This window comes from Coregonus clupeaformis, unplaced genomic scaffold, assembly GCF_020615455.1.
Source record: "Coregonus clupeaformis isolate EN_2021a unplaced genomic scaffold, ASM2061545v1 scaf0015, whole genome shotgun sequence".
NCBI lineage: Eukaryota > Metazoa > Chordata > Actinopteri > Salmoniformes > Salmonidae > Coregonus > Coregonus clupeaformis.
The window spans coordinates 1497619-1524422 of NW_025533470.1; the positions used below are offsets into that span (position 1 = coordinate 1497619).

General features: G+C 46.7%; 1 protein-coding gene across 1 annotated transcript; it reads left to right on the forward strand.

Moving 5' to 3' along the window:
* The first annotated feature begins 4208 nt into the window (after positions 1-4208).
* On the forward strand, positions 4209-14759 carry LOC123483049 (ATP-dependent RNA helicase abstrakt-like). The gene is made up of 4 exons (XM_045212461.1): positions 4209-4291; positions 4946-5084; positions 5747-5883; positions 14633-14759. Exons 1-4 carry the CDS (start codon positions 4209-4211, stop codon positions 14757-14759), a joined length of 486 nt encoding a protein of 161 aa, XP_045068396.1.
* The last annotated feature ends 12045 nt before the right edge of the window (positions 14760-26804 follow it).

Sequence of the window (26804 nt, forward strand, 5' to 3'; positions counted from 1 at the left end):
AAGTGTTTGTTAGCAGCTAGCAAACAGGGCTTCACCTTATCACACGACTCCAGCGACGCCTCTCGATTACAGAGGTCGGTAAACTATAAACTGCAAGTGTGCTTATCGGAGTAGGTTACAATCCGGTACATAGTACAGAACCATCCAGCTGGCTTCAGCTCAAACCAGACACCTAAGGTTAACTAGTTCGCTACAAAGGCCAGAGGGTAATTCTAGTAATTTAAAAATACAGTAATTTCAAAAATGCTAAACAAGAATACACATGAGAATATAAACTAAAAAGGCTATAATATCTACTTGCTAGGTTGCTGCATGGGGGGGTAATTACAGGCGAATATATTGATAAAAGTTACCTTGTCTGAGAGAGATTTGCACGGTTATCAAAACGTCAAGTCAGGGTAAGCCTCCACGAAACACAGACCTTATATGTAGTAGTTCAAAAATCCCCAACGGAAAAATGAATGGAACCACGTCCAGGTTTTATGGGTATTATGACTCATACTGTGGTACTCAATAGGAACTATATAGGGATGTCATATATATATATAGAACAATGAGCCAGATGTTTCACCGGATGTATAAATCTGAAGCATCCGGTTGGCGTTTCCACTCACCCCCAAATATGGGGATGCTTTCTCGATCATTCGCTACACCACGCCCATGAACATTAGCGAACAATTCAGTTTGAGTTGTCAGGCAACGCAAAGTGGGCAGAGCCAAGCACGACCTACCGAGATCCTATTGGCCTGTTTCTAGCGTCATCTCCATATTTCCGTTAGGGAACGCCTACTCTGTGAAGTGCGCGTGTGCAATAACTCAATTCGCCTTGGCACTCCTTCTAAACGACCCGATTTTGAAAAACTTAGACAAAGAACAAAAAGTTTTGGCAACAGAAAACTGTATTGAGATCAAATGTTTCATCGCTGAGAAAATGTTGCAGCACGTCGGCCAAAATCCGTCTCCTTCCAGCTTCTCCCACTGCTGGACATATTTGGTAGTGTGTGGAAACGCCAAGCGGAAGCTTGACATTTATACATCCGGTGAAATACCTGTCTCATTGATCTATCTGTGGCAGCACAGTACGAAGATAGGCTCAAATGTATTCTCCAATAGAAATTCCCGAACATAGTGTAGGCGATGTCATGGCGACGTTCATCAGGTCCACATATTATGGATAAACTGACAAGATACATGTTAGATACAGCTTTGTCCACAAAGCAGCGTTGCCGGCAGTCTAGCTACCGCCTATCCTTTATTTGGATTGGTGGATACATCTCATTATTGTAATCTTTTTTTGAATATTCGATGAGAGTTGTTTACATGCTACTACCCGTCATAACATGAATATGCACCCATCTCTGATATAAACTGTTTTTTTTTCTCTCAAAGTTGCCGGGATGTCACGTGTCCTACTTATATCAGTACACTCGTAACAATTTAAGCATTACAAAACTTATATTTGATCAAATAAACCTCACGTAGCACATAAACCATTAATGTTTTTGTTGACCAAATTCGACACCCATTGACCTCCACACAAAAATGCCTTGCTTGGTGGGCGAAACAACGAAAAAATGCCACCTGCCGAGTTGGTCCTCTCTCTTCCTCTTCGTCTCTTGTTGAACGGCAATTCAGGCCGTCAACTCAATAGCACACCATAAAGTTGTTTTTAGATGAAAATGAAGACGTGTCAGTTTCATGAGGTTGGAGTAATAACATATTCACCTTCTTAAGACATTGGCTCGAGTCTAGGTCGTGCCTTTAGATTTTGAGAAAATTAACAACTAAGGAATACTTTTTCACTTCTCTCATTATCTTCTCAAACCCCTGCCGAGGTCTGTTTCGCCAGCGTTCGCGAAGACTCTGCTAAATGGCATATTATATCATTATATTATTATATTATTATTAGTATATTATATTATATTATATTATATTATTATTATATTATAAGACTTGCTGCCCAAAGGGAAGATTTTCGACAACGCCTTTCACGCTGGTTCTATTTGTCATTCCCTGCTGCCGTACAGAAACTTGAAGAGGATGACTATGTTCCATACTTACCTGTCAAAATCAGGACGCATCAAATGGTAAACACACACTCTCAAATCAAATTTTGTTGGTCGCATACACATATTTAGCAGATGTTATTGCGGGAGTAGCGAAATGCTTGTGTTCCTAGCTCCAACAGTGCAGTAGTGTCTAACAATACACATCAATCTAAAAGTAAAACAGTGGAATTAAGAAATATTGAAATATTAGGACGAGCAATGTCGGCGTCCGCAGAATAAATATATATATGTAATAGGATGTATATACATTATTATATTATTATATTATTATTATTATATTATATTATTGTCTCTCAGATCGTTCACAGCTTTGTGGAAGTTACCTGTGGCGCTGATGTTTAGGCCGAGGTATGTATAGTTTTTGTTGTGATCTAGGGCAATGGTGTCTAGATGGAATTTGTATTTGTGGTCGTGGTAACTGGACCTTTTTTGGAACACCATTATTTTTGTCTTACTGAGATTTACTGTCAGGGCCCAGGTCTGACAGAATCTGTGCAGAAGATCTAGGTGCTGCTGTAGGCCCTCCTTGGTTGGTGACAGAAGCACCAGATCATCAGCAAACAGTAGACATTTGACTTCAGGTTCTAGTAGGGTGAGGCCGGGTGCTGCAGACTGTTCTAGTGCCCTCGCCAATTCGTTGATATATATGTTGAAGAGGGTGGGGCTTAAACTGCATCCCTGTCTCACCCCACGGCCCTGTGGAAAGAAATGTGTGTGTTTTTTGCCAAGTTTGTGTACATGGATTTTATAACGTTGTATGTTTTTCTCCCCCCAGCAACTGAAGATGCTGCGTCTGCGAGGGAAGGTGGTAGAGGAGGAGCAGAAGGATAGTGGAGGAGAGCAGAGAGATGAGGACGAGGGGCTGGGACCACGTTCTAACGTCTCCCTGCTGGACCAACACCAGGTCCTCAAGGAAAAGGCTGAAGGTAAGTGGTACAGTGGCAGTTTGAAATGGAATGATTTGACAGTTAGAATTTGAATGATTTGACAGTTAGAATTGGAATGATTTGACAGTTAGAATTTGAATGATTTGACAGTTAGAATTGGAATGATTTGACAGTTAGAATTGGAATGATTTGACAGTTAGAATTTGAATGGTTTGACAGTTATAATTGGAATGATTTGACAGTTAGAATTGGAATGATTTGACAGTTAGAATTTGAATGGTTTGACAGTTAGAATTGGAATAGTTTGACAATTGAAGTGGAATGATTTTACAGTTAGAATTGGAAGGATTTTACTCTGGCAGTGCTCCTCCTGCTCCTCCTTGCACAAAGGCAGAGGTAGCAGTCCTGCTGCTGGGTTGTTGCCCTCCTACGGCCTCCTCCACGTCTCCTGATGTACTGGCCTGTCTCCTGGTAGCGCCTCCATGCTTTGGACACTACGCTGACAGACACAGCAAACCTTCTTGCCACAGCTCGTATTAATAATAAATAATAAATAATATGCCATTTAGCAGACGCTTTTATCCAAAGCGACTTACAGTCATGCGTGCATACATTTTTGTGTATGGGTGGTCCCGGGGATCGAACCCACTACCTTGGCGTTACAAGCGCCGTGCTCTACCAGCTGAGCTACAGAGGACCACAATTGATGTGCCATCCTGGATGAGCTGCACTACCTGAGCCACTTGTGTGGGTTGTAGACTCCGTCTCATGCTACCACTAGAGTGAAAGCACCGCCAGCATTCAAAAGTGACCAAAACATCAGCCAGGAAGCATAGGAACTGAGAAGTGGTCTGTGGTCACCACCTACAAAACCAGTCCTTTATTGGGGGTGTCTTGCTAATTGCCTATAATTTCCACCTGTTGTCTATACCATTTGCACAACAGCATGTGAAATCTATTGTCAATCAGTGTTGCTTCCTAAGTGGACAGTTTGATTTCACAGAAGTGTGATTGACTTGGAGTTACATTGTGTTGTTTAAGTGTTCCCTTTATTTTTTTGAGCAGTGTATATAAAAAAAATCATTAGAAAAACAAAATACAATATATATATAGAACAAATGAAAATTAAAAATATACTCTAAAAATAATACATTGTAAAGTGGTTATCCCACTGGCTATCATAAGGTGAATGCACCAATTTGTAAGTCGCTCTGGATAAGAGCGTCTGCTAAATGACGTAAATGTAATGTAAATGTTTGCAGCAATCTTGAAAGGTCTGAAAAAGAAGGGAATCGTTCACCCCACAGCCATTCAAATCCAGGGAATTCCCACCATGTAAGGGCATTAGTATACCACTGATGATGTGGCCCAAGTTCCTTATTAAATGAACATGATTCCTGGAGATATATAAAGCTATACAATGTTTAACTGGATTCTCATTGGTTGTCTTCGCTTCTCTCTCTGTTACTGTAAAGCTCTGAAACAATTATAGTAAAAGGCCTGTATCAATACAACATGATTGATTGGTTCAAATTCAATCAAATTGTATTTATAAAGCCCTTTTTACATCAAAATATGTCAAAGTGCTATACAGAAACCCAGCCTAAAACCCCAAACAGCAAGCAATGCAGATGTAGAAGCAATATGATTGATTGGTTGGCTATGTCAATACAATATGATTGATTTGATTATATGAATACAATATGATTGATTGGTTGGCTATATGAATACAGTATGATTGATTGGTTGGCTATATCAATACAATATGATTGATTGGTTGGCTATTTGAATACAATATGATTGGTTGGCCATTTCATATCAATACAATATGATTGATTGGTTGGCTATATCAATACAATATTATTGATTGGTTGGCTATATCAATACGATATGATTGATTGGTTGGCTATATTAATACGATATGATTGATTGGTTGGCTATATCAATCCAATATGATTGATTGGTTTCCTCTGTATCTGGAGTGTGGAGTCTCTCAGGCCGGGATATGATCGGTATCGCCTTCACAGGTTCAGGAAAGACTCTGATCATCATGTTCTCTCTGGAGCAGGAGAAGAAGCTGCCCTTCTGTAAGAGTGAAGGACCCTACGGTCTCATCATCTGTCCCTCAGTAAGTCCTTCACACTGTAATGTTATGATTGGGGTTAGAGGTTAGAGAAGAAGCTGCCCTTCTGTAAGAGTGAAGGACCCTACGGTCTCATCATCTGTCCCTCAGTAAGTCCTTCACACTGTAATGTTATGATTGGGGTTAGAGGTTAGAGAAGAAGCTGCCCTTCTGTCAGAGTGAAGGACCCTGCGGTCTCATCATCTGTCCCTCAGTAAGTCCTTCACACTGTACTCTGATTCGCTCTTGACCACTTTCTCTTCCATAGATGATAACATTGACTGATGACAGATCATGTTTCTGATGTTCCTCTCCTCTCCCTGCAGAGAGAGTTGGCTAAACAGCCTGTTCTGGTTTCTGATGTTCCTCTCCTCTCCCTGCAGAGAGAGTTGGCTAAACAGCCTGTTCTGGTTTCTGATGTTCCTCTCCTCTCCCTGCAGAGAGAGTTGGCTAAACAGCCTGTTCTGGTTTCTGATGTTCCTCTCCTCTCCCTGCAGAGAGAGTTGGCTAAACAGCCTGTTCTGGTTTCTGATGTTCCTCTCCTCTCCCTGCAGAGAGAGTTGGCTAAACAGCCTGTTCTGGTTTCTGATGTTCCTCTCCTCTCCCTGCAGAGAGAGTTGGCTAAACAGCCTGTTCTGGTTTCTGATGTTCCTCTCCTCTCCCTGCAGAGAGAGTTGGCTAAACAGACCCACACCATCATAGAATACTACTGTAAGCTGCTGGAGGAAGAAGGGGCTCCACATATGAGATCAGTCCTCTGTATAGGAGGCATGTCTGTCAAGGACCAGATGGAGGTGGTCAACCAGTAAGTACTCTGAACCAGTCAGCCAGCCAGTCAGCCAGCCAGTCAACCAGTCAACCAGTCAGTCAGTCAGTCAGCCATTCAGTCAGTCAGCCAGCCAGTCAGTCAGTCAGTCAGCCAGCCAGTCAGTCAGCCGGCCAGTCAACCAGTCAGTCAGCCAGTCAACCAGTCAGCCAGCCAGTCAGTCAACCAGTCAGTCAACCAGTCAGTCAACCAGTCAACCAGTCAGTCAACCAGTCAACCAGTCAGTCAACCAGTCAGTCAACCAGTCAGCCAGCCAGTCAGTCAGTCAACCAGTCAGTCAACCAGTCAGTCAACCAGTCAGTCAACCAGTCAGTCAGCCGGCCAGTCAGCCCGTCAGTCCTCTGTATAGGAGGCATAGTCCAGCGGATAAGAACCAAATATACCCAAGATTGTGCATTTTATGATAAAATGATCAAACTTAGTACCCTAATACTAGATACCTGGACCGCTGGACTATGCCTCCTATACAGAGGACTGACTGGCTGACTGGCCGGCTGACTGGCCTTACACAGGAAGCGGCACAGGTCCTAATCCAGGCACTTGTCATCTCCCGTCTGGATTACTGCAACTCGCTGTTGGCTGGGCTCCCTGCCTGTGCCATTAAACCCCTACAACTCATCCAGAATGCCGCAGCCCGTCTGGTGTTCAACCTTCCCAAGTTCTCTCACGTCACCCCGCTCCTCCGCACACTCCACTGGCTTCCAGTTGAAGCTCGCATCTGTTACAAGACCATGGTGCTTGCCTATGGAGCTGTGAGGGGAACGGCACCTCTGTACCTTCAGGCTCTGATCAGTCCCTACACCCAAACGAGGGCATTGCGTTCATCCACCTCTGGCCTGCTGGCTCCCTTCCTCTGCGGAAGCACAGTTCCCGCTCAGCCCAGTCAAAACTGTTCGCTGCTCTGGCACCCCAATGGTGGAACAAGCTCCCTCACGACGCCAGGACAGCGGAGTCACTCACCACCTTCCGGAGACATTTGAAACCCCACCTCTTTAAGGAATACCTGGGATAGGATAAAGTAATCCTTCTACCCCCCCGCCCCCAAAAAAAAAAAAAAAAAAAAATTGTAAAGTGGTTATCCCACTGGCTATAGGGTGAATGCACCAACTTGTAAGTCGCTCTGGATAAGAGCGTCTGCTAAATGACGTAAATGTAAATGTAATACCTTAAAGACATGCTCCCGTACTTTGGCGATCTAAGAAAGTATTTTTGAAACCTCCTGCTTTGGACTGGATGTGTCAATGTGTTCATACATGCATAATCTATTAGCATAATTACTGTCTTACCTCAATTAGCCACCAAATCCCTAGTATGAAAGTGACCGTTTTTTCAAAGCTCCCACTAGCAATTAGAGTTCTAACCCCTCCCATTTGAGTGACAGCTAGCAAGAGGCATGCCCAGTGTTATCCAATGAGGTTGCAGGGCGGGCCCGAAGGCTCAGTGGACACATGAGAGGGATCAATGACGTGGTGCACATAGTAGGCCATTTCCGGGACCACTTTTGGCTCGTGAGTGTAAAAGTACGAGAGAATCTCTTTGAGGAACATTTTGAAAGATTAGAGGCCATCTAGGAAGCACCGTCCAATGGCTGCCATTCGGATTTCCTGTTAGGAGAAAATAAGGGAAAATCATTCCAAACAATATCAAAATGACTAATGTTATCTACCGACTAAATAAACCCCACAGATAATATAGACGATACTTCTGATCATGAAGTATCGTCTATATTATCTGTGGGGTTTATTCTAGGGCATGTCTAATGCCGCATTCAAAACAACTGGGAACTCTCCGACTTCAGTGTGTTCAAAACAACTGGGAACTCTCCGACTTCAGTGTGTTCAAAACAACTGGGAACTCTCCGACTTCAGTGTGTTCAAAACAACTGGGAACTCTCCGACTTCAGTGTGTTCAAAACAACTGGGAACTCTCCGACTTCAGTGTGTTCAAAACAACTGGGAACTCTCCGACTTCAATGTGTTCAAAAACAACTGGGAACTCTCCGACTTCAGTGTGTTCAAAAACAACTGGGAACTCGAAAAGAAACAAGCTCCTACTGGGGAAAAATCGTTTTGAATGGTCATCCAACTCGGGAACTCTGGCCTCTTTCTAGAGCTCCAACTTTGCGACCTGGAGGTCACTGACGTCATGATTTGACCTCGTATTTTTCAGAGTTCCCAGTTGTTTTGAACGCGGCATAAATTCTTTGGGCTTTTGTGCCATCACAGAATTAGTCCATTACCCCCCGGTGGCCATTTCCAATATAGCCACCAACCAGCTGCATGGGGCCATGTTGGACACTATTCACATGGCCATATCGCCATAAATAACTGGTACATAAAGCCCAATGATGGCTTCAAATATGTGACCGACTGCCTTGAATCGGTCTTATGTAGCAAAATTTTAAATTGTGATTTTTTACATTTACATTTTAGTCATTTAGCTGACGCTCTTATCCAGAGCGACTTACAGTTAGTGAGTGCATACATTTTCATACATTGGATAAAAGTTGAGCCTCAGAGCTACAAAATGGTATATCATACACTGCATTTGAGGAACAACTGGAAAGTAATTCTGCTTTGAAAGTTGATCAACTTGTAACCCCACTTTTTGAGAAAATGGCCCTTGAATGTTTTGGTACACCTGCTGGAGAGCTCTTCTTTTGTCTACACCCATTCAGCATCGTTCACACCCTCTTAAGCCTTAGCCCCACCCATCTCTTTAAGGATTCACATGTGAGGTCATGTGCTAAAGATCATGTAGTGTGGTACAGATTAAGACTAAAAGTAGTAGCCTACAATAAGGAAACATTTTCAGGTAAACAGAAAGTGTCCAGATAAAAATATTTTATAAATATTAGATGACGCTTACCCAGACACTCTTGTCTAAATTGATGGGTCATGTGAAAGAAATGCTATAACCCCCAGCCACATCTTGCTACTTGGATGGGTCTCCCGAGTGGTGCAGTGGTCTAAGGCCACTAGAGATCCTGGTTCGAATCCAGGCTCTGTCGTAGCGGGGGGGGCGGGAGTGGCGCACAATTGGCCCAGCGTCGTCCAGTGTAGGGGAGGGAATGGCCGGCAGGGATGTAGCTCAGTTGGTAGAGCAGGGTTGTGGGTTCGATTCCCACGGGGGGCCAGTATGAAAAAAATAACAAATAATAATAATAATGTATGCACTCACTAACTGTAAGTCGCTCTGGATAAGAGCGTCTGCTAAATGACTAAAATGTAAAAAAAAATGTAAATGTCTCTACAGAAGGTGTAAACAGTACAGCGAAATGGTTACTTGCGTAGTAGCAATATCAAAAATAGTGTCAACGCCAGTAGAGAAATAACAAAATAATATACAGTATGTACAAGATCAAATATCAGTGATACTGGCGATAGACGAGGTAGTTATATGCAGCAGGATAAAAATAAATAGTAGCAGCAACGTATGGCGTGTGTGTTAGGAGAGAGTCATGGGAACGTCCATAGAGGCTGATAGTGCTGATGACTGGGAACTCGCCCCCGGTGATGAACTGGTCCGCATGAACAAGGGAATCTATATTCAGCAGCTGAAACCTGGTCTCGACTGAGTCTCAACGCTCCTTGGCGACGACAACACCAGGCTCCAGAGCATCAAAGCTGTAAAACAGGAAATAACAGACGTTACAACCTTGCATAACATCATTCACCTCCCAAGGTTAAATAAGAAGAATAACCTCATACAATGCAATGAAAATGATATCCACCTGAAGTGCTGGTACTGCTTGACCTGTGGCAGCGGCCTGAAGTACGGAGTCAGGTGTTGTTGCCAGCCATAGCCTTCCACCAGCACCGTACCATCCTCCAGTCCAACCAGCTGTGGGATGTTGACCCCTGTCACAGTTCTGTCCTTAACAACACAAGCAATATAGGACAAAGTGTTCACTCTGGTCTTTCTGAAGCACTGCTTGATGAGGCTGAAGCACAAGTCGGGGGCAAACTTGGTGTGCAAACCTGGTGTGGCCTGTGATCAGGAAGTGAAGGTCCAGACTGTGGTGTGGCCTGTGATCAGGAAGTGATGGTCCAGACTGTGGTGTGGCCTGTGATCAGGAAGTGAAGGTCCAGACTGTGGTGGAGCTTGTGATCAGGAAGTGAAGGTCCAGACTGTGGTGGAGCTTGTGATCAGGAAGTGAAGGTCCAGACTGTGGTGTGGCCTGTGATCAGGAAGTGAAGGTCCAGACTGTGGTGTGGCCTGTGATCAGGAAGTGAAAGTCCAGACTGTGGTGTGGCCTGTGATCAGGAAGTGAAGGTCCAGACTGGTGGAGCTTGTGATCAGGAAGTGAAGGTCCTGACTGGTGGAGCTTGTGATCAGGAAGTGAAGGTCCAGACTGTGGTGTGGCCTGTGATCAGGAAGTGAAGGTCCAGACTGTGGTGTGGCCTGTGATCAGGAAGTGAAGGTCCAGACTGTGGTGGAGCTTGTGATCAGGAAGTGAAGGTCCAGACTGTGGTGTGGCCTGTGATCAGGAAGTGAAGGTCCAGACTGTGGTGTGGCCTGTGATCAGGAAGTGAAGGTCCAGACTGTGGTGTGGCCTGTGATCAGGAAGTGAAGGTCCAGACTGTGGTGTGGCCTGTGATCAGGAAGTGAAGGTCCAGACTGTGGTGTGGCCTGTGATCAGGAAGTGAAGGTCCAGACTGTGGTGGAGCTTGTGATCAGGAAGTGAAGGTCCAGACTGTGGTGTGGCCTGTGATCAGGAAGTGAAGGTCCAGACTGGTGGAGCTTGTGATCAGGAAGTGAAGGTCCTGACTGGTGGAGCTTGTGATCAGGAAGTGAAGGTCCAGACTGTGGTGTGGCCTGTGATCAGGAAGTGAAGGTCCGGACTGTGGTGTGGCCTGTGATCAGGAAGTGAAGGTCCGGACTGTGGTGTGGCCTGTGATCAGGAAGTGAAGGTCCAGACTGTGGTGGAGCTGGTCCGTCAGGCACAATACCAGAGCACAACTTGTTCTTGTTTTGGCCGCTGCAGTTGATCACAATTCAGGTCCACACGTGTTGTTTATGCTTTACATACCAAGTGTTGTCATCGATTCCTTGTAGAGACGCCACACTGCTGCTTTTGTCACATGAGATGGCAGCAGCTTTCCACCAAAGGGTTTGTGTCCTGGGTGGCGTCCTGGTAATCCTCTGCGTGGTTGTTGATGAAGTTCACAACTCGCTGCAAGTCCTCATGCTTCAGGTGTAACTTGTTCTTGCTTGGTCCAGCTCTCTTTTTGATGGGAGGCATTAGACTGGTGGATGAGAGTCAGGTGTGTTCTACTGATGGTGAAAGACAAATTCCAGACACAAATATATTAGCATTATTATACAATAGATATCCGTAATCACCGTCAGACACACCTGGCTAACTTGATGGGTCATGTAATCATCTGGCAAAGTCGAGTCTTTTGTTTAGAAATCTAGCTAGCTAGCTAGCTAGCTAGCTAGCTAAACAATGAACCATAATCCCAATCCATAGAGTACTATCAATACAAACCGATTGTCTCAGCTAGCTAAAGTTAACCAAATAGGTTCAATGTTAGCTAGTTAGCTAGCTAACATTAGGCTATAACTAGCAATGCAAATGGCTTGCTGAGATAATATTACTACACAGATCATAAAACGTAATGTTAGCTAGTGAGCCAGCCATCTAACGTCAGCTAGCTAGCTAAAAGTACGCTTTAACTTGGGGGTCTTTTGTTTAGACAGCTAGCTAAACAATAACTTGCAATGAAAACAACTTTCTGACAAAATTAGAAATGTATAATATCTGAAACTGTAGCTAGACTCTTACCCGTAGACATGGATGAACGCTTCACGGCAGACTGCAACCCCTTTCATTAAATAAGACGTCCTGTGTTGTTTCCGTATTTTTTGTACAGCTTGCTTGGCCCGTTGTGTCAAGTCACTCTGGTTCACACTGACCGTGTGCAATGCCATAAGAATCATCAGATCTTTCTCCCCTCTCTGTCACGGATGCCATGGTTGCCCTTAGTTTGAAGATGTAATCCAGAGACAGGTGTTTTATACAACAGCCTTCTGTGTTTCTCTTTTCCGCTCCCTCTGCATTTGTAATCAAACACCAGAATTCTATCCATCTCCTTATTATACTCCGCTTCCACCAGACATTCCACTGATTTCAAAACCTGGTCAACTTCTTCCGTGACAACAACACTGTTGATCGCCGTTTCCCCCCATCACTGTCATCAGAAGACTCTACAATGTCTTCTTCAATGAAAAATGTTTTTACCTAAATCTGGGATTTCGTCTGATTCATTTTCAGAGTCAGAAAGAGTCATCATGGTACCGTCATCCATCACCTACCTTTTCCCACTGACCTTTGTCGATAGTGCCTGATAAATTCAGGGCAGCAATGTTATTGAGAGCATTAGCAACACATTTGCAGTTCATGGCTAACGTTATATCTTTAAAATCTTTTTAAAAAGACAGTAGTAGAAAGGATTAACGAGCAGCTCATTTTATAAACAGAAGCGTCATACACGGCAGACCAATCCGAAACTCATCTCTCAGCATGTCCAGCCCATTCATTATCTCAGCCAATCATGGCTAGCTGGAAGGTTCCTGTCTTTTTATGTGGCTAAACCAACTAATTTAACAACTTTATTTGTATTTACAGATGGCATACAAGTTTGTTATTAAGGCACATTAAAGTTTAAATGTTCCAGAATGCATTTCTCCCAGAAAAACGCATTTTGATCAGAAAATAAATGTTCAAATGCTTCTCCTGTAAAGTCATATGCCTAGTTTCCTGAAACTAGTAAAGTAGTAAAGTAAGTAAAGGTCATCAAAGCAGGGATCATCAACTAGATTCAGCCGCGGGTGTACTTTTGCCACTGTGACTGCAAATGGACTTTTGATATACAGTGGGGGGAAAAAAAGTATTTAGTCAGCCACCAATTGTGCAAGTTCTCCCACTTAAAAAGATGAGAGAGGCCTGTAATTTTCATCATAGTTACACGTCAACTATGACAGACAAATTGAGAAATAAAATTCCAGAACATCACATTGTAGGATTTTTTATGAATTTATTTGCAAATTATGGTGGAAAATAAGTATTTGGTCACCTACAAACAAGCAAGATTTCTGGCTCTCACAGACCTGTAACTTCTTCTTTAAGAGGCTCCTCTGTCCTCCACTCGTTACCTGTATTAATGGCACCTGTTTGAACTTGTTATCAGTATAAAAGACACCTGTCCACAACCTCAAACAGTCACACTCCAAACTCCACTATGGCCAAGACCAAAGAGCTGTCAAAGGACACCAGAAACAAAATTGTAGACCTGCACCAGGCTGGGAAGATTGAATCTGCAATAGGTAAGCAGCTTGGTTTGAAGAAATCAACTGTGGGAGCAATTATTAGGAAATGGAAGACATACAAGACCACTGATAATCTCCCTCGATCTGGGGCTCCACGCAATATCTCACCCTGTGGGGTCAAAATGATCACAAGAACGGTGAGCAAAAATCCCAGAACCACACAGGGGGACCTAGTGAATGACCTGCAGAGAGCTGGGACCAAAGTAACAAAGCCTACCATCAGTAACACACTACGCCGCCAGGGACTCAAATCCTGCAGTGCCAGACGTGTCCCCCTGCTTAAGCCAGTACATGTCCAGGCCCGTCTGAAGTTTGCTAGAGTGCATTTGGATGATCCAGAAGAGGATTGGGAGAATGTCATATGGTCAGATGAAACCAAAATAGAACTTTTTGGTAAAAACTCAACTCGTCGTGTTTGGAGGACAAAGAATGCTGAGTTGCATCCAAAGAACACCATACCTACTGTGAAGCATGGGGGTGGAAACATCATGCTTTGGGGCTGTTTTTCTGCAAAGGGACCAGGACGACTGATCCGTGTAAAGGAAAGAATGAATGGGGCCATGTATCGTGAGATTTTGAGTGAAAACCTCCTTCCACCAAGGGCATTGAAGATGAAACATGGCTGGGTCTTTCAGCATGACAATGATCCTAAACACACCGCCCGGGCAACGAAGGAGTGGCTTCGTAAGAAGCATTTCAAGGTCCTGGAGTGGCCTAGCCAGTCTCCAGATCTCAACCCCATAGAAAATCTTTGGAGGGAGTTGAAAGTCCGTGTTGCCCAGCGACAGCCCCAAAACATCACTGCTCTAGAGGAGATCTGCATGGAGGAATGGGCCAAAATACCAGCAACAGTGTGTGAAAACCTTGTGAAGACTTACAGAAAACGTTTGACCTGTGTCATTGCCAACAAAGGGTATATAACAAAGTATTGAGAAACTTTTGTTATTGACCAAATACTTATTTTCCACCATAATTTGCATATAAATTCATAAAAAATCCTACAATGTGATTTTCTGGATTTTTTTTTTCTCATTTTGTCTGTCATAGTTGACGTGTACCTATGATGAAAATTACAGGCCTCTCTCATCTTTTTAAGTGGGAGAACTTGCACAATTGGTGGCTGACTAAATACTTTTTTCCCCCACTGTATATATTTCGCTCTCTATCTCTGTTGATAAATATTTCTCTCTTTTGATATATTTTTCTCTTTCTCTCTGTTAATATATTTATATCGCTCTCTTTTTCTCTTATTCCCTCTCATTTCTCTCCTTCACAGAAGTTAGACTTTTTGAGCGGAATAGTTTATTGCTGGAACTATGACTGGCCCTGATGTCTGCCATGACTTGGCCTGGTTCCTCCCCATTCTATCTGTTGTGTCTCTGCTTGTGTAGAGCTGTACGTTCTGTGGTGGTCTTGGTCATCGTATCACAGACTGTCCCAAACTGGAGGCCATGCAGACCAAACAGGTCACCAACATCGGACACAAAGACTACCTGGCACACAGCTCCATGGACTTCTGAATTTACTTTCACATACACTATATATACAAACATATGTGGACACCCTTCAAATTAATGGATTTGGCTATTTCAGCCACACCCGTTGCTGACAGGTGTATAATCTCGAGCACACAGACAAACATTGGCAGTAGAATGGCCTTACTGAAGAGTTAAGTGACTTTCAACGTGGCACCGTCATAGGATGCCACCTTTCCAACAAGTCAGTTCATCAAATGTCTGCCCTGCTAGAGCTGCCCCGGTCAACTGTAAGTGCTGTTATTGTGAAGTGGAAACGTCTAGGAGAAACAACGGCTCAGCCGCAAAGTGGTAGGCCACATAAGCTCACAGAAAGGGACCGCCGAATGCTGAAGCGCGTAAACATCGTCTGTCCTCGGTTGCAACACTCACTACCGAGTTCCAAACTGCCTCTGGAAGCAACGTCAGCACAAGAACTGTTAGTCGGGAGCTTCACGAAATGGGTTTCCATGGCCGAGCAGCCGCACACAAGCTTAAGATCACCATGCACAATGCCAAGCGTCGGCTGGAGTGGTGTATAGCTCGCCGCCATTGGACTCTGGAGCAGTGGAAATGTGTTCTCTGGAGTGATGAATCACACTTCACTAGGGCTGACCCCAATTAGTCGACTGGTCGATTGTTTGGTCGTTAGGCTGTTGGTCGACCAAGATTGTTTTAGCCGACCAGTAACAAATACATATATTTGCGCCCATCTCAGTGAGCTAATCCATTGCAAAGGCCTAGCCAATTGATGTTCTTAAGAGCCAATTTATGCTGGATCCGAAAATGTGGTCGGAGGCTCCATATGGAGGGTGTGACGCAATTGCGGAGCCTCGAGGCATGCAGAGGCCAAATTGAACCCCGTACCGCATCGCTGTGCGCCTCCCAAATGTTGTAACAATGTGGAGGGCTCTGTATAGCTTTGCATTGCCATGATTGGTTGACGGGAGGTGGTGTTTACATCCTGTAGAAAACACAAACTCACTTCCTTGACAACGGCTTTGCACTGCTCTGGGAAGAACAGGAAGTATGTGGATGCCCTGACTTCTGCTGAGGTCATATCACCATAAATTCATAAATGAATACACTGTAAATGCAGATGTCTTTCCAGAATGTGCTCCCCCCCCGCCAATTTGTGCACATTCATTGTTTCACAATTGAGAATTGTTTGCGTTTTGATTTTTAAGTGTATATCAATTCCCCATTACATATATCACCAGTAGTACATTTACCGTTAATTCCTATAATTTCTAATCTACAATGTTTGTTACTTTGGTGGTGATCCTAACTGACCTAAGACAGAGAATTTTTACTAGGATTAAATGTTAGGAATTGTGAAAAACTGAGTTTAAATGTATTTGGCTAAGGTGTATGTAAACTTCCGACTTCAACTGTATGAATGCTATTTGATGTTGGCAAGTTATTGATTTCATGAACCTTATTTCTAAGGCTACATATATTAATATGGGCTATTTTCAGCCCTTTCCTGGGTAGCTTATCAGAGATAGACATAATACTGGAAAGAGCAAACAAAGCAAGATAAAAAAATATACTTTCAGCAGACCATTTTTCAATTGGTATGTGTGTACACTACCAATCAAAAGTTTGGATTTGTTTAACACTTTTTTGGTTACTACATGATTCCATATTTGTTATTTCATAGTTTTGATGTCTTCACTATTATTCTAGTGTAGAAAATAGTAAACATCAAGAAAAACCTTGAATGAGTAGGTGTGTCCAAACTTTTGACTGGTACTGTACATTCAGCAGTCCATTAATCAGTTGGTGTGTGTGTGTGTGTGTGTGTGTGTGTGTGTGTGTGTATGCTGCGGGGTTGAAGCTACGAACCCATAGGCTTGGCTCTCTCATCCCTTCCATGCTTCTGGGAGGGAGGGTGGACAATGAGCCTGTCATAGCGCATGTAAGCAACGTCCCCACGCGCTCTGGCAGCTTTCATGGCTGGGATAAGTTCTTTCCTCTTCTGGCGCACAGCTTCAGGATAGTCCTCCTTAAGGAAGATATACGTTCCTCTCAAGTTCTTGGCTCTTTCCAGAACAGCTACCTTGTCCTTGAACCTCAGGAACTTGCCCACTATCGGCACGGGCCTGTCACCTGGACCAGTGGTGGCTAAACCACTCGCTACTGCTGATTGGCAGATTCACTAATCGCCTCAGAGGTCTGCGTTGACTACACTGGAACACAGCTGCGGTGGAGAGACTGGGGAAGGGACTTGACTGTCAGTTGGTAGTGGTGGATGTAACCGCATTAAAACACAGACTGGGGAAGGGTTCTGTACTCTGAGGTGCTGGAGGTGAACTTAACAGAGATTAGAAAGAAGACTACGTAGTTGGTACTGGAGGATAACCTAACTGACAGACAGATTTGAGAGAGGATGTAGGCTACATTAGGGTGGGGGTGATTACCTTAATTACACAGAGGGAGAGGCATGGAGGTTGTTTTCAATGAGAGGACGCTCTACCCTAAGGGAAACAAGTTTGGAAAGGTGAGTGTTTACAAAGATGCTGTATATTTGCAGGACTTTACTCAACTGAGCTAATAGATGAAAGTCTTCACGAATGTTGGAAGAAATGTTGAAGGGTATTCTCATCTGATTACATTTACATTACATTTTAGTCATTTAGCAGACGCTCTTATCCAGAGCGACTTACAGGAGCAATTAGGGTTAAGTGCCTTGCTCAAGGGCACATTTACGTCATTTAGCAGACGCTCTTATCCAGAGCGACTTACAAATTGGTGCTTACAAATTCAAGTGATGTTATGAAAGTTCTTTCAACAGTAAAGAATTATGAATCATGATTGATTGATTGATTGACTGCTGTATCCCTCCTTCAAAGAAAATGTGGAGGAAGATGTGGATGGTTCTCTATCCCCCTAGCATCTTCAGCATCGGTCGAACTGTACGACCTCCTTGACAGAGGACACATCACTACCAGCAAAAACCCCACCCAGTCCAAGTCCCCCCAGGGTAGGAAGGTTGTTCAGCTGTGTGACTGTCTCAGTGTTACCCCAGAGGAGAGCTGTCTTGCCCCCAGCCCTACCCCCAGCCCCCAGCCCTTCCCCCAGCCCTGCCCCCAAGCCCTTCTCCCCCGATTGCTCAGTTTGACCGGGCGGCCAGCTCTAGGAAGAGTCTTGGTGGTTCCAAACTTCTTCCATTTAAGAATGATGGAGGCCACTGTGTTCTTGGGTACCTTCAATGCTGCAGAAATGTTTTGGTACCTTTCCCCAGATCTGTGCTTCGACACAATTCTGTCTCGGCGCTCTACGGACAATTCCTTCGACCTCACGGCTTGGTTTTTGCTCTGACATGAACTGTCAACTGTGGGACCTTATATAGACAGGTGTGTGCCTTTCTAAATCATGCCCAATCAATTGAATTTACCACAGGTGGACTCCAATCAAGTTTTAGAAACATCTCAAGGATGATCAATGGAAACAGGATGCACCTGAGCTCAATTTTGAGTCTCATAACAAAGGGTCTGGATACTTATGTAAATAAGGTATTTTCTGTTTAGTTTTTTAACTGTTTTCGCTTTGTCATTATGGGGTATTGTGTGTAGATTGAAATGTAGATTGAAGAGGGAAAAAAATAATTTAATCCATTTTAGAATAAGGCTGTAACTTAATAAAATGTGGAAAATGTCAAGGGATCTGAACACTTTCCGAATGCAGTGTAGTATGATACTTTTATCAGGTTAGAACAATAGATAATACCCAGGTTTAGCGTTTTAACACCGCGACCAAAGCTCAGTGAAACCAGGGGAAAGCAGTAACTGACGTCTAACTGACTAACTGATGCCATCAGTGAGTTATTGATCTAACCTGATAAAAGTTCACTGGAACTTTTTGCAGTTACCCCCCTTTTCTCCACAACACAACACAATGGAGGCAGGATATTTGTCCACATGATAAAGCATGTATTTAATGTATAACTTTTTTTGACTCATTTTTGACCAAATGTGCAGTTACTGCTCTTTTGCTTGGTAGGGCTAGTATTCATAAGACAACATTAGAAGGGGCTAGTATTCATAAGACAACATTAGAAGGGGCTAGTATTCATAAGACAACATTAGAAGGGGCTAGTATTCATAAGACAACATTAGAAGGGGCTAGTATTCATAAGACAACATTAGAAGGGGCTAGTATTCATAAGACACCATTAGAAGGGGCTAGTATTCATAAGACAACATTAGAAGGGGCTAGTATTCATAAGACAACATTCGAAGGGGCTAGTATTCATAAGACAACATTAGAAGGGGCTAGTATTCTTAAGACAACATTAGAAGGGGCTAGTATTCATAAGACAACATTAGAAGGGGCTAGTATTCAGAAGACAACATTAGAAGGGGCTAGTATTCTTAAGACAACATTAGAAGGGGCTAGTATTCATAAGACAACATTAGAAGGGGCTAGTATTCATAAGACACCATTAGAAGGGGCTAGTATTCATAAGACAACATTAGAAGGGGCTAATATTCATAAGACACCATTAGAAGGTTCTAGTAGTGTTTGTCTCTCCAGTATCTCAGGCTGCGTTCCAAATGGCACCCTATTCCCTATATACTGCACTCATTGTTGACCAGAGCCCAATAGGGTGCCATTTGGGATGCAGAAAAACCCACTGGCAACAATGAGGAAGTAGTCCTGATAGCAACAGTTGGTCACCTCCTCACTTCTCCTTCTCCTTACCGCTGCTTACACAAACCCTGTCTCCCCTCCCCCCTAGCCACCTCTCAAACCCCATCTCCCTCCCCCCTAGCCACCTCTCAAACCCCATCTCCCTCCCCCCTAGCCACCTCTCAAACCCCATCTCCCTCCCCCCTAGCCACCTCTCAAACCCCATCTCCCTCCCCTAGCCACCTCTCAAACCCCATCTCCCTCCCCCCTAGCCACCTCTCAAACCCCATCTCCCTCCCCTAGCCACCTCTCAAACCCTGTCTCCCCTCCCCACTAGCCACCTCTCAAACCCTGTCTCCCCTCCCCCCTAGCCACCTCTCAAACCCCATCTCCCCTCCCCCTAGCCACCTCTCAAACCACATCTCCCTCCCCCTAGCCACCTCTCAAACCCCATCTCCCTCCCCCCTAGCCTCCTCTCAAACCCCATCTCTCTCCCCCTCCCCCCTAGCCACCTCTCAAACCCCATCTCTCCCCCTCCCCCTAGCCACCTCTCAAACCCCATCTCCTCCCCCTAGCCACCTCTCAAACCCCATCTCCCCTCCCCCTAGCCACCTCTCAAACCCCATCTCTCTCCCCCTAGCCACCTCTCAAACCCCATCTCCTCCCCCTAGCCACCTCTCAAACCCCATCTCCCCTCCCCTTAGCCACCTCTCAAACCCCATCTCCCCTTCCCCCTAGCCACCTCTCAAACCCCATCTCCCTCCCCTTAGCCACCTCTCAAACCCCATCTCCCTCCCCCCTAGCCTCCTCTCAAACCCCCATCTCCCCTCCCCCCTAGCCACCTCTCAAACCCCATCTCTCTCCCCCTAGCCACCTCTCAAACCCCATCTCCCCTTCCCCCTAGCCACCTCTCAAACCCCATCTCTCTCCCCCTAGCCACCTCTCAAACCCCATCTCCCTCCCCCCTAGCCTCCTATCAAACCAAACTGGACTTTATGCAAAATGGAAACCCCATATCCTGAGGCCGCATTTATTGTAGCTGGGGATTTTATCAAAGCAAATTTGAGGAAAATGCTACCGAAGTTCTATCAACACATTGACTGTAGAACTCGCTCTGGAAAAACACTCGACCACTGTTACTCCCCCTTCCGGGACGCCTACAAGGCCCTCCCCAGCCCTCCCTTCGGCAAATCAGATCACGACTCCATTTTGCTCCTCCCTTCCTATAGGCAGAAACTAAAACAGGAAGTACCCATGCTAAGGTCTATTCAACGCTGGTCTTACCAATCGAAATCCATGCTTCAAGATTGTTTTGATCACACAATCTGGGATATGTTCTGGATAGCCTCTGAGAATAACATTAACATATACATGGACACGGTGACAGAGTTCATCAGGAAGTGTATAGGGGATGTTGTTCCCACTGTGACTATTAAAACCTACCCAAACCAGAAACCGTGGATAGATGGTAGCATTCGCACAAAACTGAAAGCGCGAACCACTGCATTTAACCACGGCAAGGTGACTGGGAATATGGTCAAATACAAACAGTGTAGTTATTCCCTCCGTAAGGCAATCAAACAGGCAAAACGTCAGTACAGAGACAAAGTGGAGTCGCAATTCAATGGCTCAGACACGAGACGTTTGTGGCAGGGTCTACAGACAATCACGGAGTACAAAGGGAAAACCAGTGTAGGCATGTTATGTAAATCAAATGATACAAACCCCCCAAAAATCAATTTTAATTCCAGGTTGTAAGGCAACAAAATAGGAAAAATGCCAAGGGGGATGAATACTTTCGCAAGCCACTGTATGTGGCAGGGTCTCCAGACAATCCCGGACTACAAAGGGAAAACCAGCCACGTCGCCGACACCGACGTCTTGCTCCTGGACAAGCTAAACACCTTCTTCACCCACTTTGAGGATAACACAGTGCCGCCGACGCAGCCCACTCCCAAGGACTGTGGGCTCTTGTTCTCCGTGGCCGACGTGAGTAAGATATTTAAGCGTGTTAACAATCGCAAGGCTGCTGGCCCAGACGGCATCCCTAGCCGCGTCCTCAGAGCATGCGCAGACCAGCTGGCTGGAGTGTTTATGGACATATTCAATCTCTCCTTATCCCAGTCTGCTGTCCCTTCTTGCTTCAATATGTCCACCGTTGTTCCTGTACCCAAGAAAGCAAAGGTAACTGAACTAAATGACTATCACCCCGTTGCACTCACTTCTGTCATCATGAAGTGCTTTGAGAGGCTAGTTAAGGATCATATCACCTCCACCTTACCTGACACCCTAGACCCACTTCAATTTGCTTACCGCCCCAATAGATCCACAGACGATGCAATCGGCATCACACTGCACACTGCCCTATCCCATCTGGACAAGAGGAATACCTATGTAAGAATGCTGTTCATTGACTATAGCTCAGCCTTCAACACCATAGTACCCTCCAAGCTCATCATTAAGCTTGAGGCCCTGGGTCTGAACCCCGCCCTGTGCAACTGGGTCCTGGACTTCCTGACGGGCCGCCCCCAGGTGGTAAAGGTAGGAAACAACACCTCCACTTCGCTGATCCTCAACACTGTGGCCCCACAAGGGTGTGTGCTCAGCCCCCTCCTGTACTCCCTGTTCACCCATGACTGCGTAGCCATGCACGCCTCCAACTCAATCATCAAGTTTGCAGACGACACAACAGTAGTAGGCTTGATTACCAACAATGACGAGTGGTGCTAGGAAAATAACCTCTTCCTCAATGTCAACAAAACGAAGGAACTGATAATGGACTTCAAGAAACAGCAGAGGGAGCACGCCCCTATCCACATCGACGGGACAGCAGTGGAGAAGGTGGAAAGTTTAAAGTTCCTCAGCGTACACATCACTGACAATCTGAAATGGTCCACCCACACAGACAGTGTGGTGAAGAAGGCGCAACAGCGCCTCTTCAACCTCAGGAGGCTGAAGAAATTTGGCTTGGCACCTAAAACCCTCACAAACCTTTTACAGATGCACAATTGAGAGCATCCTGTCAGGCTGTATCACCGCCTGGTATGGCAACTGCACCGCCTTCAACCGCAGGGCTCTCCAGAGGGTGGTGCAGTCTGCCCAACGCATCACCAGGGGCAAACTACCCGCCCTCCAGGACACCTACAGCACCCGGTGTCACAGGAAGGCCAAAAAGATCATTAAGGACTTCAACCACCCGAGCCACGGCCTGTTCACCCCGTTATCATCCAGAAGGCAAGGTCAGTACAGGTGCATCAAAGCTGGGACCGAGAGACTGAAAAACAGTTTCTATCTCAAGGCCATCAGACTGTTAAATAGCCATCACTAGCCGGCTACCACCCGGTTACTCAACCCTGCACCTTAGAGGCTGCTGCCCCATATACATAGACATAGAACACTAGTCACTTTAATAATGGAACACTAGTCACTTTAATAATGGAACACTAGTCACTTTAATAATGGAACACTAGTCACTTTAATAATGTTTACATACTGCTTTACTCATCTCATATGTATATACTGTATTATATTCTACTATATTTTAGTCAATGCCACTCTGACATTGCTCGTCCTAATATTTAGATATTTCTTAATTCCATTATTTTACTTTTAGATGTGTGTGTATTGTTGTGAATTGTTAGATACTACTGCACTGTTGGAGCTAGGAACACAAGCATTTCGCTACACCTACAATAACATCTGCTAAATATGTGTATGCGACCAATAACATTTTATTTGATTTTATTTGAAACCCCATCTCCCCTCCCCCTAGTCTCCTCTCAAACCCCATCTCCCCTCCCCCTAGTCTCCTCTCAAACCCCATCTCCCCTCCCCCTAGTCTCCTCTCAAACCCCATCTCCCCTTCCCCTAGTCTCCTCTCAAACCCCATCTCCCTCCCCTAGTCTCCTCTCAAACCCCATCTCCCTCCCTAGTCTCCTCTCAAACCCCATCTCCCTCCCCCTAGTCTCCTCCTCAAACCCCATCTCCCTCCCCCTAGTCTCCTCTCAAACCCCATCTCCCCTCCCCCTAGTCTCCTCTCAAACCCCATCTCCCCTCCCCCTAGTCTCCTCTCAAACCCCCATCTCCCTCCCCCCTAGTCTCCTCTCAAACCCCATCTCCCTCCCCCTAGTCTCCTCTCAAACCCCATCTCCCTCCCCCTAGTCTCCTCTCAAACCCCATCTCCCTCCCCTAGTCTCCTCTCAAACCCCATCTCCCCTCCCCTAGTCTCCTCTCAAACCCCATCTCCCTCCCCCTAGTCTCTCTCAAACCCCATCTCCCCTCCCCCTAGTTTCCTCTCAAACCCCATCTCCCTCCCCCTAGTCTCCTCTCAAACCCCATCTCCCTCCCCCTAGTCTCCTCTCAAACCCCATCTCCCTCCCCCTAGTCTCCTCTCAAACCCCATCTCCCTCCCCTAGTCTCCTCTCAAACCCCATCTCCCTCCCCCTAGTCTCCTATCAAACCCCATCTCCCCCTCCCTAGTCACCTCTCAAACCACATCTCCCCTCCCCCTCCCCCTAGTCTCCTCTCAAACCCCATCTCCCCTCCCCTAGTCTCCTCTCAAACCCCATCTCCCTCCCCCCTAGTCTCTATCAAACCCCATCTCCCTCCCCCTAGTCTCCTCTCAACCCCATCTCCCCCCCCTAGTCTCCTCTCAAACCCCATCTCCCCTCCCCCTAGTCTCCTCTCAGAGCCCCATCTCCCCTCCCCTAGTCTCCTCTCAAACCCCATCTCCCCTCCCCCCTAGTCTCCTCTCAAACCCCATCTCCCCTCCCCTAGTCTCCTCTCAAACCCCATCTCCCCTCCCCTAGTCTCCTCTCAAACCCCATCTCCCCTCCCCTAGTCTCCTCTCAAACCCCATCTCCCTCCCCCTAGTCACCTCTCAAACCCCATCTCCTCCCCCTAGTCTCCTCTCAAACCCCATCTCCCTCCCCTAGTCTCCTCTCAAACCCCATCTCCCCTCCCCTAGTCTCCTCTCAAACCCCATCTCCCCCTAGTCTCCTCTCAAACCCCATCTCCCTCCCCCTAGTCACCTCTCAAACCCCATCTCCCCTCCCCTAGTCTCCTCTCAAACCCCATCTCCCTCCCCCTAGTCACCTCTCAAACCCCATCTCCCCTCCCCTAGTCTCCTCTCAAACCCCATCTCCCCTCCCCCTAGTCTCCTCTCAAACCCCATCTCCCTCCCCTAGTCTCCTCTCAAACCCCATCTCCCTCCCCCTAGTCTCCTCTCAAACCCCCATCTCCCCTCCCCCTAGTCTCCTCTCAAACCCCATCTCCCTCCCCCTAGTCTCCTCTCAAACCCCATCTCCCCTCCCCCTAGTCTCCTCTCAAACCCCATCTCCCTCCCCCTAGTCTCCTCTCAAACCCCATCTCCCCTCCCCTAGTCACCTCTCAAACACATCTCCTCCTCCCTAGTCTCCTCTCAAACCCCATCTCCCCTCCCCTAGTCTCCTCTCAAACCCCATCTCCCTCCCCCTAGTCTCCTATCAAACCCCATCTCCCCTCCCCCTAGTCTCCTCTCAAACCCCATCTCCCCTCCCCCTAGTCTCCTCTCAAACCCCATCTCCCCTCCCCCTAGTCTCCTCTCAAACCCCATCTCCCCTCCCTAGTCTCCTCTCAAACCCCATCTCCCCTCCCCTAGTCTCCTCTCAAAGCCCCATCTCCCTCCCCCTAGTCTCCTCTCAAACCCCATCTCCCTCACCCCTAGTCACCTCTCAGAACCCCATCTCCCCTCCCCTAGTCTCCTCTCAAACCCCATCTCCCTCTCCCTAGTCTCCTCTCAAACCCCATCTCCCCCCCCTAGTCTCCTCTCAAACCCCATCTCCCCTCCCCTAGTCTCCTCTCAAACCCCATCTCCCCTCCCCTAGTCTCCTCTCAAACCCCCATCTCCCTCCCCCTAGTCACCTCTCAAACCCCATCTCCCCTCCCCCTAGTCTCCTCTCAAACCCCCATCTCCCTCCCCCTAGTCTCCTCTCAAACCCCATCTCCCCTCCCCTAGTCTCCTCTCAAACCCCATCTCCCCTCCCCCTAGTCTCCTTTCAAACCCCATCTCCCCTCCCCTAGTCTCCTCTCAAACCCCATCTCCCTCCCCTAGTCTCCTCTCAAACCCCATCTCCTCCCCTAGTCACCTCTCAAACCCCATCTCCCCTCCCCTAGTCTCCTCTCAAACCCCATCTCCCTCCCCTAGTCTCTCTCAAACCCCATCTCCCTCCCCCTAGTCTCCTCTCAAACCCCATCTCCTCCCCCTAGTCTCCTCTCAAACCCCATCTCCCTCCCCCCTAGTCTCCTCTCAAACCCCATCTCCCCTCCCCTAGTCTCCTCTCAAACCCATCTCCCCTCCCCCTAGTCTCCTATCAAACCCCATCTCCCCTCCCCCTAGTCACCTCTCAAACCCACATCTCCCTCCCTCCCCCTAGTCTCCTCTCAAACCCCATCTCTCCTCCCCTAGTCTCCTCTCAAACCCCATCTCCCTCCCCCTAGTCTCCTATCAAACCCCCATCTCCCCTCCCCTAGTCTCCTCTCAAACCCCATCTCCCTCCCCCTAGTCTCCTCTCAAACCCCATCTCCCCTCCCCCTAGTCTCCTCTCAAACCCCATCTCCCTTCCCCTAGTCTCCTCTCAAACCCCATCTCCCCCCCCCCTAGTCTCCTCTCAAACCCCATCTCCCCTCCCCCTAGTCTCCTCTCAAACCCCATCTCCCTCCCCCCTAGTCTCCTCTCAAACCCCCATCTCCTCCCCCTAGTCACCTCTCAAACCCCCATCTCCCCTCCCCCTAGTCTCCTCTCAACCCCATCTCCCCTCCCCCTAGTCTCCTCTCAAACCCCATCTCCCCTCCCCTAGTCTCCTCTCAAACCCCATCTCCCTCCCCTAGTCTCCTCTCAAACCCCATCTCCCTCCCCCTAGTCTCCTCTCAAACCCCATCTCCCTCCCCCTAGTCACCTCTCAGACCCCATCTCCCCTCCCCCTAGTCTCCTCTCAAACCCCATCTCCCTCCCCCTAGTCTCCTCTCAAACCCCATCTCCCCTCCCCCTAGTCTCCTCTCAAACCCCATCTCCCCTCCCCCTAGTCTCCTCTCAAACCCCATCTCCCTCCCCCCTAGTCACCTCTCAAACCCCATCTCCCCTCCCTAGTCTCCTCTCAAACCCCATCTCCCTCCCCCTAGTCTCTCTCAAACCCCATCTCCCTCCCCCTAGTCTCCTCTCAAAACCCCATCTCCCCTCCCCCTAGTCTCCTCTCAAACCCCATCTCCCTCCCCTAGTCTCCTCTCAAACCCCATCTCCCTCCCCTAGTCTCCTCTCAAACCCCATCTCCCTCCCCCTAGTCTCCTCTCAAACCCCATCTCCCTCCCCCCTAGTCTCCTCTCAAACCCCATCTCCCTCCCCCTAGTCTCCTCTCAAACCCCATCTCCCCCCCCCCTAGT